Raw genomic sequence first — 15,950 nt, forward strand, 5'->3', positions numbered from 1 at the left:
TCCTGAGCTTTAGAAATCCTATTGAGAAAGTGTTGTCTGTGCCAATATGTTGGAGTGTTGATCCTTTGTTTTCTTTTAGAAGTTGCATGGTTTCTGGTCTAACTCCTAAGTCTTTGTCCCATTTTGAGTTGACTTTTGGACAGGATGAGCAATAAGGATCTAGTCTCATTCTTCTACATATGGATAACCAATTTCCCCAGCACCATTTGTTAAAAGGCTATCTTTTCTCCAACATATGTTTTCGGCTCCTTTGTCAAGGATCAAATGACCATACATGTGTGGGTTTGTCTCTGTGTCTTCTATTCTGTACCACTGGTCTATATGTCTATTTTTGTACTAGTATCATGAAGTTTTAATTACAATAATTCTGTAGTATAATTTGGAGTTGGGTATTGTGATGCCTCCAGCATTGCTTTTTTGCTTAGAACAGCAAATTATTTCCTTTCCTCTTTAATTTCTCCTTTATTTTTCTTCATAATAAGCAAAACTTTCCCAAAAAAATAAAGCATATGAATGGCAAAATTACCATATTTATTGAATTTCTTTACTAACATATTATTAGACTTTTAAAATACAATATTTTTAGAAATATATAAATTCAATTATTTTGCATTCATGTGAAATTTCAAAACAGTACTGGAATATTGTTCTTTCTAACTAGCAGCACATAAAATGCCATATGTGGCAGCCTTGAATAAAAGCTTGGAATTAGTGAATGACTAGAGATTATATGAATTTTTCTAGCTCTTTCTGAAAAACAATACACACACATATGCGTATATATTATATATGCTATTTATGCATGTGTGTTAGTCCATTTTCTGCTGCTATAACAAAATACCTGAAATTAAGTAATTCATAAAGAATAGAAGTTTATGTGGCTCACAGTTCTGGGATGTGCTTCCCCAGTAGGCAAATACAAGTAGGCATCAGCATCTTCTCCGTATCTGGAAAGAATCCTCTGGCTACATCATAACTTGGCAGAGGCATCCCCTGGCCAGATAGACCAAGCATGCAGGCTCTTCTTATTAAGCTGCTTATGCCATCATGAAGGCCCCATCTGTATGACCTCATCTCATTCTAATTAGCTGCCCAAATCCCCCACCTCCAAATATCATTAACATATGACTTTTGGAAACATGTTTCTATACATGAACTTTGGAAAACACTTTCAAACTGTAGGGGTGTGTGTGTGTGTGTGTGTGTGTAGGGGTGTGTCCAAGTGCTGTTTGTTGCCCACATTTACACATACAAGTTCTCTCACATAGACTTTGCATATGCTCTCTCTCTGTGACATGCACACAACCATTTTGGTTCACTCACCCAAATTTAGCACACTATTCCAAAATAAGTAGCATGATGTCTAGCTGCACACCACACAGTAGGGTTTAAAACTGCTCAGACAGAATTTTTATCTAATTGTAGCTTCTCCATAATTCAAAGTCAGCATTCTGCAAGTAGCTAGTTCTTCTGGAAGATAATCAGATTTTATAACAGTTATTAAAGATGGCTTTCTTTCCATGGGAGAGATTAGTAACCTGTTCATAGATACACTTTAATAAATAGTATTATTTGGCATGGTAGAGTTATTTGATTATAAAGCCTGCATTCTTTTCACAAACTCATTCCATGCTTTAATAATTCTCCCCTTTCCCTCCTTCATCTCACTATGTTGAATACACGGTAGAGACTTAATCAGTACTTGAAATGATTAAATTGAAAACTCAAAAGTCCTTGAGTTACTGTCTAAGGTCACAGCAAACAGAGATGGGTCTAGGATTAGAACCAATTCCTTTGTTTCCCTGGTCCATTGCTCTATTCACATTTTTTTTTTAACTTGGGGACTTTTCACATTAACCTCCTATTTGTCCTCCAGCATGGACTCTTTGAGAAACTCTATGTGGGGTTGGGAATATTTAGGGACCTCCTTACTAAGCAATTTAATGAGTGAAACTTTCCATTGGTGGAATGCTGGAGAAGCATTTTGTGGACAAGAAGGGGGGAAAGATGCTATTTTAAACATTGCTGAGAGAGTTTGGGCAAAATCCATCTGGCAGACAGACTATTTCCTCCGTTCAAAAACTCATCAAGCACTCCAAACGTGTAACCTGTAGGCAAGTTTAATTAAAGCTTGAGAAATCTCAAAATAACCTGACATTTAAATATGTTATTTCCGTTCTCCTCTTTTAGTCTGACATACTCACAGAGGCATGCTCAGGTTCAAATTAAGCTCCCTAATGCCATCCAGCACTGCCTAACTACTGGAACACCCTGTGTTCAAGGCTACAGGAAAATGAATGAAATCAATTTATCTAATTGTTGTCCTTTGAATATTAATATCAGATATATGTAGCAAAGGAGATGGGAATTCAAGTAAATAAATGTGAAAAAATTATTATGATAGCAGATGATAGATAATAGAATGATACATAGATACATAGATAGAAGGGGTAAATTTTGATTTACCTTGTCTTTTTCTGGTTAAGGCAGAGCTTGCCTTGAAAAGAACCTTAGGAAAGGACTAAAGTAGTGGTTTTTGCCATGTAGCAAAAGAATTGAAAGGTAAAATCAGTGAGCAAAATTAGTAGGCATTAATATAGTCACGCTTTAGGACTCAAGAGTATACCTTCTGCCTTAAAGAAGTCATTTCATTCTTAAGGGGTCTGGAGATTCCTGGACTACCCTCCCCAATCCCATCCTCAGTGTCAGGTTCAGATAAGTGGCCAACTCTGATGCCATAAGGTGGCCTTACATTAGGTTTCTCACCTCTCTTTTCTTTCCTTCCTGCTGTGGTTTTAATTGAACATTTTATGTGATTCAGTTTTCTTTCCCCTCTTAGCATACAAATTATACTTATTTCTTGAGTTAAATGGCTGCCCTAAAGTTTTCAATGTACATTTTCAGCTAATTTAAGCATATCTTCAATAACACTAAAATACTTCACATGTAGAACTCTTACATTAGGACAGAGCATTCCCAATCCATCCCTCCATCCCTTATGACATTATCATTCATTTTATTTACCCATATGCTAGTATTACCACATACACTGCTACTCTGTTAAATAATTATCTTTTCGATATCTTAATGAGAAAAATAAAATATTTCATTTGATTTTGTCAGCTTTTTGCTACCAAAAGACCTGATGAAAACAATTTTAGAGAAGGAAATGTTTATTTGACAATCACAGTTTCAAAAGTCTCAATCCACAGACAGCTAGCTCCATTGCTCTTGAGCCCTAAGGGAGGCAGAACACCATGATTAAAGAGTGTGGTGGAGGAAGATAGCTCAGGAAATGGCACTAGGAAGCAAAGTGACTCCAGTCACCAGGTACAAAAATATATACTCCAAAGGCATGCCCCTCAGTGACCCACCTCCTCCAGCCACACCCCACATTCCCAGTTAATCCCTATGAGCAGATTAATGCACTTTTTGGGAAAAGGCTGTCATAACCCTGTCATTTCACCTCTAAGCTCTCTTGCATTGTCTCACATGTTTTGAGGGGACACCTCACATCTAAATCATAACATTATTTTACCTTCATTTCCTCCTTTTCCACTGTTCTCCCTTTCTTTGCATAGAACAGAGTTCCCCATCTATATGATTTTCTTTCTCCCTGAAAACTTTACCATTTCCTGCCAGACAGATCTCCCTCGTTTTTTCTTATTCTGGGAAAAATCTTTGTTTCTTATTTACTTTTGAAGGATACTTTCATTGGATATAAAAATTCTAAATTAGTAGTTTTTTCTTTGGACATTTTAAATATTTCACTCCACTCTCTGGCTTGCATGATTCCTGATGAGAAATCTTCTGTAATTTTTATCATTGTCTCTCTGCAGCTTAGACATTTTCCTCCCTCTGGAGTCTTTCAATATTTTCTCTTTTTGTCTTTGGTTTCCTGTGGTTTTAATATGATATGCCCGGGAATAGTTCCTTTGTTTGGAAAATTTCTGGGCCATTATTATTTCAAATATGTCTTTTGTTCTTCTTAGAGCATTTCAATTATGTGTACATTTCAGCTTTCAAAATTATCTCACAGTTCTTTATTTTCAGTTCTGTTTAATCTTCCACATTTCAGCCTGGAAAGTTTCTATAAATGTATCTTTAAGCTCCCTGTTATGGTTTAGATATGAGGTGTCCCTCAAAAGCTCATTTGTGAGACAGTGCAAGGTTTAGAGGTGAAATGTTTGGGTTATAAGAGCCTTAACCCAATGAGTGAGCAGTAGCTGAAGACAGGTAGGGTGTGACTGGTGAAGGTAGGTTATTGGGGGCATGCCTTTGAGACATGTAGTTTGTCCCTAGTGCAGTCTCAGTCTCTCTCTCTCTCTCTCTCTCTCTCTCTCTCTCTCTCTCTCTCTCTCTCTCTCTCTCCCTCCCTCCCTCCTCCCTCCTCCCTCTCTCTCCTTCTTGGTGGCCATGTCCTGACCTGCTCTCCTCTGCCACATTATTCCACCATGATGTTCTGCCTCACCTTGGGCCCCCAGGAATAGAGCTAGCTGTCAATGGACTGAAACTTTTGAAATCAGGAGTCCCCAAATAAACTTTTCCTCCTCTAATTGTTTTTGTCAGGTTTTTTGATTACAGTAATGAAAAAGCTGACTAAAACTCTCACGGATTCTTTCTTGGACCAGTCTACTGATATGTCTGTCAGAAGCATTCTTCATTTCTGCTACAGTTATTTTTAAATCTATCATTTCCTTTGGATTCTGTCATTTCATTTTCACCTGTCTGCTTGCACTTCTCACCTGTTCTTGCATGTCATCTACTTTTCCCATTAGATTTTTTAACATATTAACCATGGTTTTTGTTGTTGTTATTTTCACTGCCTAGGAGTTCTGGCAGCTGTGCAATCTCAACCTGTTTCTAATGCTAGCTTTGTCTCGTCAGACTGCATTTTTTTTCTTGCCCTCTAACATTCCCTGTAATCATTGTTGAAAGCAGAAATGATGTGCCAGATCATAGAAATGAAGGTAGAATTTGCCTTTTGTGTGAACTTTTATGCTAATCTGACCAGGAGTTGGGCTATGTTAATGTTTGTTATAGCATGGATGTCAGAAGATTCAAATTCCTCTTATGTCCCTGTTTTTGTCTTCTTAAGAAAGCAAAAGGAATACCTGGCTTTCTTAAGTATTCCTCATCAGAGGGAGTTTACATCTTGCGCCTGCTTCAGCTATAACTCACCATTATTATATAGGTGTCCTGCTGTTGAGAGGAAGGCAATATGTAAGGGAGAGAAAAGACAACCTAAAGTCTTGTAAGCATCAGTCTTTAGGGGTATGTGTCCTTGTGCTGTGATCTTCCAGGTGTTTCTTAGCTTTCCATCTCCTTTAGATAAAACAGGAGGGTTTGAGGGATTGCATTAGGGGAAATACTTTCACTTGGGTGGGATAAGTATTTTCACCTGAATATGAGGCCAATGTTATGGACAACAAATGTACTGAATAATAATTGTTATATATTTTTCAAAAGATCTCCATGAGGTAAGAGTGAAACTGGTGGCCAAGACTCATTTTTCTCTCTTACAGCCTTCTGGCATCAGGAGGAGGAAACCGTCGAACTGCCAATGTGGTGGCCCATGGATTTGCCAATCTTCTAACTCTGGACAAAAAGACCCTCCAAGAAATTCTAGTACATTATCCAGATTCTGAAAAACTCCTCATGAAGAAAGCTAGGTACAACCTTTAAAAACCCAGTAGAGGAACCAGGCATGGTGATGCGCACCTATAATCCCAGTGGCTCAGGAGGCTGAGGCAAGAGGATGACAAGTTCAAGGCCAGCCTTAGCAACTTAGCAAGGGCTTAAGAAACATCCTGTGTCAAAACAAAACAGGCTAGGGATGTGGCTTAGTGGTTAAGTGTCCCTGGGTTCAATCCGGGTCCAAAAAAATAGAAGAACAAAAACAATAGAGGTAGGGACCCATAATCCCAGAAACTCAGAAGGCTGATTCAGGACAATCACAAGTTCAAGGTCAGTGTCAGAAATTTAGGAAGACCCACCCCCCCCCCAGCAACTTAGTGAGACTCTTTCTCAAAATAAAAAATAAAAAGAGATGAAAATGTATCTCAGTGGTAAATCATCCTGGGTTCAAACCTCATTATAAAAAACAAAAAATAAAAAGCCCAATAGAGTTTGACACAGTTGGCTTTACTGTATAAAGTCTAAGCTGAGGATAAATTTGGCATGATTGCCATCAACTCTCTTCATGAGATATGCTTAAGTACAGCTGTTAATGCTGGAACCTGTTGAAAGCTGACAGGTAGGAGAAATTACATATTTTCTGGTAGATTTTGTCAGAAAACTCTCACAGAGATACCTAAAACTGTTTTCCTCTCCTGACTACAGAGTGCTTCTAAAGCAGAAGGGTGGTAACAAAGAAGCAACCCCTCCAAGAAAAGGCCTTGCCCTTCTCTTTCAACCAAAAGAAAAGACACCGAAAATGTTTAGAGCTCTCCTGGGAGGGACAGGAGATATTGGAAGACTGCTCAAACTGAAGAGAGAACAAGAAGCTCAGGTAACAAGGCAGAACAAATTGAGGGAAGTAATGGACAGAGCTCCTACTCTAATTCCACTTCAGCTGGTAGGATAATTTGGGAGAATCTAATACTAATGATTACTCCTTTATATATAGCATTTATTATTATTTGAACTGTGACCCTACATACCATCACATGTAGTACTCCTCGGTTCGTTGTATTTAAATACAGTTGGTCCTCATCATTTATGGATTTTATTTGTGAATCTGCCTTCTCATTATAATTTATTTCTGACCCCAAATCAATACTCATGAGGCTTTTGGGGTCATTTGCAGACAAGTGCACATGCAGAGTGGTAATAAACTCGAGTTGCCTGCTACATACACTTCCCTCCAAGGTCAAACAAGGAGACACTCTACCTTCTTGTTTCAGCCCTTAAAACACTATAAATTAGTGACATTTTATGCAATCTGTTTGGCACCATATTTTTTTGAATTGTGTACTATTTGTGGGTGGGGCGGGGAGAGTGAGAAAAAGAGGGATATTTTGCTTTTTAAAATGGTTCCCAAGTGTAGTGCTGGCATCTAAAGCTCCTAAATACAAATACGCCTTACAGAGAAAATATATGTGTTAAGTAAGTTTCATTTAGTCACTAATTAGTGTTTTTGTCCATGAGTTCAATGTAATGAATCAATAATTCATCAAATTAATACATTAGATAAGGTATCTCTAAGCCAAGCATGGTGGTACATGACTGTAATCCCAGCAATTTAGGAGGCTGAGGCAGGAGGATGGCAAGTTCAAAGCCAGCCTGGGAAACTTGGGGAGCCACTGTCTCAATAAAAAGGCTAGAGTTGTAGTTCAGTGGTAGAGCATCTCTGGGTACAATCCTCAGAATGAATGAATGAATAAATAAGTAAATAAGCCCTAAACAGAAACATATATGAATCGGTTATATACTGATCAGTTGACAAAAATGGTGTGGCCCTAGGCATATAGGAACTCACCCTAGGAGCGATGTTCAGCATTAGTTCACATGTTCATGGCGACTTTATAAAACAAAACTTTGATGAGCAATGAGAATCAACAGTACACATACACACACACACACACACACACACACACACACACACACACACATATATATAGGTATATAAGCATATATATATATAAATATACAAGCCATTATATATAAATATATATAATATAAATATAAATATACAAGCCATTTTACCAACCTGCCAATAAAATTTTTAATAAACAATCAATATATATTAAAAATATTTCAAGTCAAAAATTACAGATTTCATCCAAGTCCTTCATGTTAAAGAAAAAACCAAGACCCTGTTAGACCAAGACACAAGAAAAGACCACTGACTCCAATTAAAACAAGCTTATTATTTCGACCAGCTGAGCTGCCTCTCCCACCCAAAACTGTGGGAACAAGACAGCACCCGCAGCTTTCCTGCAGCCCAGCTTTATAGCCCAGAAAGTTACACAAAGGTGGGTTACAGATAACAGAACTCTGATGAGCATAACACAAATGGTCATTTACATTTTTGCTGGCCCCGACATCAGAATTTATGAAGGTCATTAGAGACTCAGAGAGGGTTGTTATCTGGCCAGGGAAGGCCAAGATTTATGAGGCATCAGTAAAGTTTCAGAGAGGGCTGCTATCTGGTCAGAGAGCCAGGCATGGGTGAGTTCAAGGCACGGGCAGGCATTCCAAGCAGGTTCAGAATTTGCAGTAATTTATAGTAAAGCCGAAATTATCTTTTCATGGCTTTGTGACAAGGTGGCTCCCAATTTTAAGAAAATATCAGGTTGGGTCTATCAACCCAGATTAAGAAATCTGGATAAGATCACAATTAGTTATAGGGTGAAAATCTACTACTCTACTACCCAGTGTTCAGACTTTACCACTTCTCCTTCTAATTCCCAGAAATTTAAAGTCATTCAAATATTGTTTTTCTCTCCTTTTTTTAAATTTTTGTGTCTATATTTATTTGATTCTCATAATAAATCTATGAAAGCGGATATTGAGAAACAGAATGGGAATTCAGGTTTTCTACATCTAGTCATTTATGTTATCTCTAAAACTACTAGAAATGTGCAGCTGTGGACCTTTCAGAAATGAGTGAAACAAATATCACAAAATCAATCACAGTCAAAAAACTAAAACTTACCTCTTACTTTTCCACATACACAACACTGAGGTAAAAATAGGGGTGTTGTATAAATCAAATGCCTCATTTATATCAATACTGAAATAATAATTTTCACAAAGAACATATAAGGATAGAGAAATATATAACTAAATTTCTTAAAATTCTCAACTTTGGCCAGGTTTGGTGGCACTTGCCTGTAATCTCAGCAACCCTGGAGGCTGAGGTAGGAGGATCACAAGTTCAAGGCCAGCCCTGGCCACTTAGTGAAACCCCGTCTCAAAATAAATGGTACAGTACCCTTGGTTCAATCCTGAGAACCAAGTGGGGGGGCACCTCAAAGATTCTCAACTTCACCTGTGCACATTTACATCTTGAGAAGGCCTCTTTTAAGTTTATCCCAAGCATCACCAGTAAGGAACTTAGTAGAATTTTTACCATGAAATTTCTATAGATAACACTAAATATGAAAGGTTCAAAAATGATAACTTAAGCACTCATGAGACAAATGGAGAAAATTGTGCTAGGAAGAAATATGAGTTTTTCCAAGAGGGTCTCCCTTGAGCTTCTGCAGAAGGAAAAAAGACACATTCTATAGTATTTTTACATAACATTTGGTTAATACTATGTTTTATTAAAATATAAATATTTAAAATTTCATCTTCATAAAATAAATGAAATAAGTAAAAACTCAAAAACCAAAAGCAAAGAGTCCTGAGCATTGAGTCTAATAAATCTAAGTGTATGAGGACCAATCAGAAGAGAATTCTTTGGCAGGGACAGAAAATGGAATCTAGACTAACCCTGTAAACCAAATGCAACAACTCAGCTTCATTCTACAGCAGAACGTTTAGTGAGTGATAGAAGCAAGTCAGACTTGATTTCCATATTCAGTCAATTCTGATAGCCTTTGTCTTGGCAGGAACCACTGTATGCTAATCAAGATTCCAATGTCCTTGCCTATGATTTCAATACCAATTCTTTGTAACTGCTTCTTCCAGGAAAAATGTGAATCCCCCAAAGAAGAGGATAAAGGAAAAGAAAATGAAGATAAAGGAAAAGAAAATGAAGATAAAGGAAGGGAGCCAGCTGAAAAAACACCGGACAAATCCAAATGTAAAGAAAGTTCTATTGCAGCAGAGGAAATGCCCCCCTCAGTTGAAAGGGCAGTTTTACCCAGAGGAACTTCTAATCAATCACTCATCATCAGCATGGCTCCTTCTGCCGAGGCCGGGGAGGAGGTCCTGACTATTGAAGTCAAAGAAAAGGCTGAGCAATAGATGTTTGATTATCTTTAGATGTAATCTAGCTAGTTGCCAGGATTTTAGCTTAAATTAATGACAGAAAATGACCTTGCTATGCCCCTTGAGAAAACCACAGGCAAATCCCTAGCTTAGTTTTTAAGACTTATCAGAGAGTGTGATTTTATGTAGTGGCCTTAAGATTTTTTTTAAATTTCTATTCTCCAATGTTGTTAGTTTTGTGCAATTGTCATTTCTTCTAAGCATATGTAGTATGCTCCCTTCCAGTTTTATCCTGGTAATGTTTTTTCTTCCTTCCATTTTGATTAGCTTGGTCATGGCTCTGAGGTGATTCGTTATCCTTTGTCTTGTACATTTCTTGTGTGTAATTTCTGGTAGAGCACTTCTATTCTTGGCTAACTATTCTAAGTATAGAGGGGTATAGGATCTTAATAAACTAGGTTAAAAGTCAGATGATTTCCATTCAAACAAGGATGAGGAGTCACTAAAATATCAAATCAACCCCAGAAAGAAAGCAGAGACCATAGAGCCTTCTGAATGAGACACCGGGTTTTCAGACCAGTCCACTGAAGATCAATGATTGTCAGGAGGACTAACAAACTGACTGGCAAAATCACATTGTAGAAACATGTTAGAAAAAATTATTCCCTTTTCCAAATACACAAACTTTAATAATTTCCCTTATACCAACTTCATTCATCATCTACCTAACTCTTCTGAGTCAACAGTCAGACTGGAGAAACCAGACTGTCCCCATCTTCATATAGGCTAAAGTGACATTTCCCAGAATCTCCCTTAAGCACTAGCTTCATTCAAAAGGCAATAGATTAGAGTTTCTCATCATTTTAAGCTTTAGTAAAAAAAAGTGATGAGGTTGGGGAGGCAGACTGTACACATGTCAAATTGACATATTCTCATAATTTGCGGAACCTACATGTACAGCTGTTTACAAAATCTCCAAGTTAATTAAGTGCACTTTAGGAAGTTGTCCTCATGAATCAGCTAGCATTAGCATAATTACCAAAGTTGCATGCTGTGAGGAGACTAAGAAAGCCAGGCTGATGTCGGAAGTAATAATACATATAGAATTCCATTCCAATAAATGCCATTATTGTATAACATCAAGGTCTGTATAATAAGGCTATTTCCAAGTCCCAGAAGATGGTAATTATTGAAGCACTGTATTGAGAGGATTTTAGCAAATTATATTATCCCAAAAGCCTGCAACATAGATGCATTGAGCAAACACGGTACAAATCAATTATTGTAGCAAAATATATCATTTGGTAGACTTGCCATGGTTTAACCTAGTATTTGAGTATCTCAAAACATAACAAGTTTTACAGAATGTCACTTGGTCTTTCTCAGGATTTAAGCAAATACGGACAAATTTTTAAGTAGCAATTGTGTATAGTACAATGACTAGAAAGCCCAGAAAGAAAAGAGCCTAATAACAGGAATGAATAAATAAATAAATAAATAAATTTGAACTTGTGAGCACCTTATACTCTGTTACTTTTTCAAGTGAAAATTAAAATATGACACCAATGCATTTATGCATTCCCTGTTGATTATTTCTCCCCCAAACTATCCTAGTTCAGACATTATCATCTTAATTTCAATCCATTAGTCTAACTAACATCTAAGAATGTCAACAGCTCTTTTTACTTATGCAGGGCAATAAAATCTTCCTAGTTGTATTTTTAAGCTAATTATCTTCGTTTGCATCCAGCATGTTTTCTGTTCAATCCAAAGAGACATTCACTTTTCACCTAAAGTGTGTGCTAATCTCTAGTCAAGCTTCTCAGTTCTTTTGCCATAGAAAAATCAAAACTTTCTAAAAACATTTTTTGACCACTTTACCTCCCTACTCAGAGACCGTATTAGCTTCTTCAGGCCTTTGGATTGACAAGGGGACTTACACCATTGGTTCTTCTGGTTCTTAAGCCTTTGGATTCAGACTAGAACTACATAACTGGGTTTCATGGGGCTCCATCTTGTAGCTGGAATATTGTGGAGTCAATTTCTTATAATGAAAAGACTTATTATACATTTTCATAATATTGTATAAAGAGATATTTATGATATATATATTATATATATATAAAGAGTTATGATTAAGATATATGTATTATATATAAAAAGAGTTATGATTGCCTCACAAAATTATGAATGATGAGGAGTCCCATGATCTTCTGTTTATAAGTCCAAGACACAGAAGAGCTAGTCATATAGCTTTAGTCTACAACCTGAGGCCTGAGGACCAGGAGACAAGGTGGTGTAAGTTCCAGTCAAAGCCAAGGGAAGACTAATGTTCCAGCTCAAGCAGTCAGGCAGAGAGAGAGAATTCTCCCTTCCTCCACCTTTTCATTCTACTCAGATCTTCAACAGATTAGAAGATGTCCACCCATTGGGGAGAGCTGCTTTATTCAGTCCATCAATTTACATGCTGACCTCACCCAGAAATACCCTTGCAGCCACACCCAGAAATAATGTCTTAACCTCCCAACTTGGAATCCTCTTGTACCTTTCAAATTGACACATAAATTAACTACCTCAGGGACCTACTAGTCCTACCAATTAAATCTTATTTATATGAATATAATTAACACTACCCCAATAATGCCTTCCACTCAAACTGGTCTTGCTTTTATGGGGGGTGGGTGTGTACTCAGGCACTCAACCAATGAGCTACAACCCTAGCCCTTTTTTTGTATTTTATTTAGAGACAGGGTCTCACTGAGTTGCTTAGTGCCTCGCTGTTGCTAAGCTGGCTTTGAACCCCTGATCCTCCTACCTCAGCCTCCCAAACCACTGGGATTACAGGCATGCGCCACTGGGATTACAGGCATGCGCCACTGCTCCCAGCAGGTCTTGCTTTTTCTTGAACTACCATCTGCCCTTCTTCCTCTGGCCTTTGTCCATTCTGTTTGCCAGTCTGGGAAGCAGTTTCTCCTCTATCACTTACCTTTCCTGTGATTCCAAATCCAAACACATTCTGTCTTTCCCAACTGACTCCAAAAGCAATCTATGATAGTTCTATTTCAAGAGATCTCTTTCACACTTTCAAGAAATATCACAGATGAAACTTAATTGTTGTATAATTTCTGTTTAATTGTAAATTATTTCTGCTCGATGATAAATGATAGCAGGATAAAACTAATGCTTAGGTTTAGCTGTATAAAGGCTAAAAACCTGTTTTTTTAAAGGCAGAAAGAATCTGAATAGGCAATTCATGGAAGCAAAAGAAACAGGTAATTGACAGAGAAAAGATGCTTGACTTTTGCTCAAAGAAACACAAATCAGAACAAAATTAGAATATCACTTTATACCTGTCAACTTGGAGAACACAAGAAGGCAGAAAATGATATCAAGTTTTTGAAAGTATGTAAATTGGACCTACAACTCTAGCAATACTTAGCAAAATCCTGACAGTGTACCTTACAATACAGCAATATCATTACAGAGTATGTATCCCAGAAAATTCTCCAGCAGGTCCATAAGAGGAAACGAATGAGAATAGACAGCATTGTTTGTGATACAAAGGAACTGGAGTCAATTCTGGTTATCTACCTCTCAGAGAATAAAATACAGTGCGTGGGAGTGTGGGTGTATTTACATGATGGAGTTCGATTCAAAAGTTATAAGCAATGAATTTGATATACGTAAAGCAACACATTTAGATCTTTTCCAAATACCAGTGTGGATGTTTAAAAAGAAAGTGAATAAGATCTTCCATAATACTGTACGTGTGTACTTAAAGATCAAATATAAACCATCAGGATCAAAACCGCAGTCTAATGAAGCCAAGTTCATTAACTAGCTGCAACAAGGAAGAACATTCACTAGGAGGAAAATACAGCTGTGCCACCAAACATAGGGTAGGGCAAGTGGCTATAGAACATTGGGGGAAGGTGGAGGTTAGACAGTTTAAACAGAGTAATGTTTGACAGGCTTGAATCAAGCAAGCCTGTGTATAAAAGGGTTAACATCAGGCCCAGGCCAAGAGGCAGATTAAGGGTCCTGTTTCCTTGGAAACTACTACATTAAGATAAACAGAATGCTGTGTCCCAAAACCTCTTATCTGAAGTTGTGCACCTGGCTGCTTTTCTGTGTCAAAATGACTCAGACCCTTCAGGCAAACGTGGAATGTTTCAGTCTTGCTGATAAGATTTCAAACAGGAAAGTTTCTGACAATCTATGATTTTAGGAAACAAAGTTCCTCAGCACTATGTCCTTTTGTTGACTAACAAGCAGTTTTTTACAGGTTCCAAATTTAAAACATACACAAAACACTGTATGTCTTTCCCAAGTATATACTTGCCAAGCAGTAATAGAATGCTTGACCAGTGTGCAGGAGGCCCTAGATTCTATACTCAGCACTCAAAAAAAAAAAAAAAGCACATGTCTAAGGAATTATGTTATAAGCATCAGAAATAGTGACTAGTGACTATGGGGGAAGAGGGAAATGGAAGTTGTAATAGATGACATAAGAAAAAAACAAAATATATCACAAACTAAGAAGTATGATCAACTCAATTCTGTGCCCTTAAGTTGTATCTAATAACAAGCTAGTAGAGAAGTGAGGAGTCTATCAACACCAGAATCCTTCCTTTAGCTTTGATGACCCCTCAGCCACACTGTAAGCCCCTATAAACACTCCATCTACAACTGGGGCCTGACCTGCCAATGAAATTTTCCTTTTACATATGGGTTAGTTACATGAACATTGCAAAGATTCCTGACAACACTAAGTGTTATGTACTGAATTGTATTATTTCAGAATTCATATATTGAAATCTTACCTCCCAACATAACTGTATTTGGAGAAAGAGCACTCGAGGAGGTAAGCTAGTTTAAATGAGGTCAAAAGGGTGGGGTCCTAATCCCATAATACCGGTGTCCTTATAAAGAGCAAGAAAGACACAAGGAATAAGTCTGCACAAGAGGAAAAGCCATGTGAAGACACAGTAAAAAGACTGTTTCTATAAGCCAAGAAGACGCCACAGGAAAAACTCACACTTGCAGCACTTTGACCTTGGACTTCCAGCCTCCAAACTGTAAGACATATCTCTGTTGTTTAAGCCACTCAGTCTTTAGCATTTTGTTAAGCCAGCCCTAGCAGGTGGGTATACTTGGTCTTGTTAACTATGGTGGGGAAAAAGCTGTAGGATAAGTAAGAAAGAAGGGTGGTAGAAAGGAGGCGAGGAGCACATCGTAGGGGTTCAAAAGTCAATGATAAGAGAGGTTTGGAGGTGTAGAATAGCAGGTATCTGAGAAGAAATTTTAAGTGAAAATTTGAAATCTATCCTCCAAATTAGCTAACTTGCTAAGTCTTTTACCAACAGGGAGTTCTCAGCAACTAAACTACAGGGAAGCACAGTTGTTGAAATCTGGATGTGTAACCTCCTTAGATGCTGGACACATTTCTCTGAACCAATCTTAACAAACTCATTATGTTTCATAAAAACTCAGGATATTAGTCCATACAGTGTTTAAAGATGTGAAATAGTTTGAAGGTAGAGGTAGAATGTGGTAAAATGTGTATGGGGATACACTTTTCCCTGTGGATTTCAAAAACATTTTCTGATTAAAAAAAAAGATTCTAGGTTGATGTGTTAGTCGGCTTTTAATAACCTGACAAAAACAACTTAGTGGAAAAAAGATTTATTTGAGCTCAAAGTTTCAGAGATTTCAGTCCATGATTAGTTGGCTATAGTGCTTTGGGCCTGAGATAACAGGACATCATGGCAGAAGAGCATGGTGGAGGGAAGCTGCTCAGCTCATGGCGGCCACAAAGGAGAGAGAGAGAGAGAGGGAGAGAGAGAGAAAGAGAGAGAGAGAGAGAGAGAGAGAGAGAGGAGGGAGCCAGGAACAAAAAATACCTTCCCAGAGAACACCTCCAGTGACCGACCTCCTGAACAATGTCCTACCACCTATACTTTCCACCACCTCCTCATAGTCCATTCAACTACCAATGGATTAATCCACTTATGAAGTCAAAGCCCTCATGATTTCCTAAAATCCCATCTCTGAACATTGCTGCACTG

General features: G+C 37.7%; 1 protein-coding gene across 1 annotated transcript in view; it reads left to right on the top strand.

Annotated features, from left to right (window-relative positions):
* Positions 1–11,452, top strand: part of Cngb3 (cyclic nucleotide gated channel subunit beta 3) — a 138,262-nt gene extending 126,810 nt beyond the window's left edge. The window contains exons 16-18 of the mRNA XM_021728651.3: positions 5,526–5,672; positions 6,343–6,511; positions 9,640–11,452. Coding sequence (XP_021584326.2) covers positions 5,526–5,672; positions 6,343–6,511; positions 9,640–9,918 — 595 coding nt within the window. The 3' untranslated portion in view covers positions 9,919–11,452. The remainder of the gene's footprint in view (positions 1–5,525; positions 5,673–6,342; positions 6,512–9,639) is intronic.
* The last annotated feature ends 4,498 nt before the right edge of the window (positions 11,453–15,950 follow it).

The sequence above is a fragment of the Ictidomys tridecemlineatus genome, chromosome 7, assembly GCF_052094955.1.
Source record: "Ictidomys tridecemlineatus isolate mIctTri1 chromosome 7, mIctTri1.hap1, whole genome shotgun sequence".
Taxonomy (NCBI): domain Eukaryota; kingdom Metazoa; phylum Chordata; class Mammalia; order Rodentia; family Sciuridae; genus Ictidomys; species Ictidomys tridecemlineatus.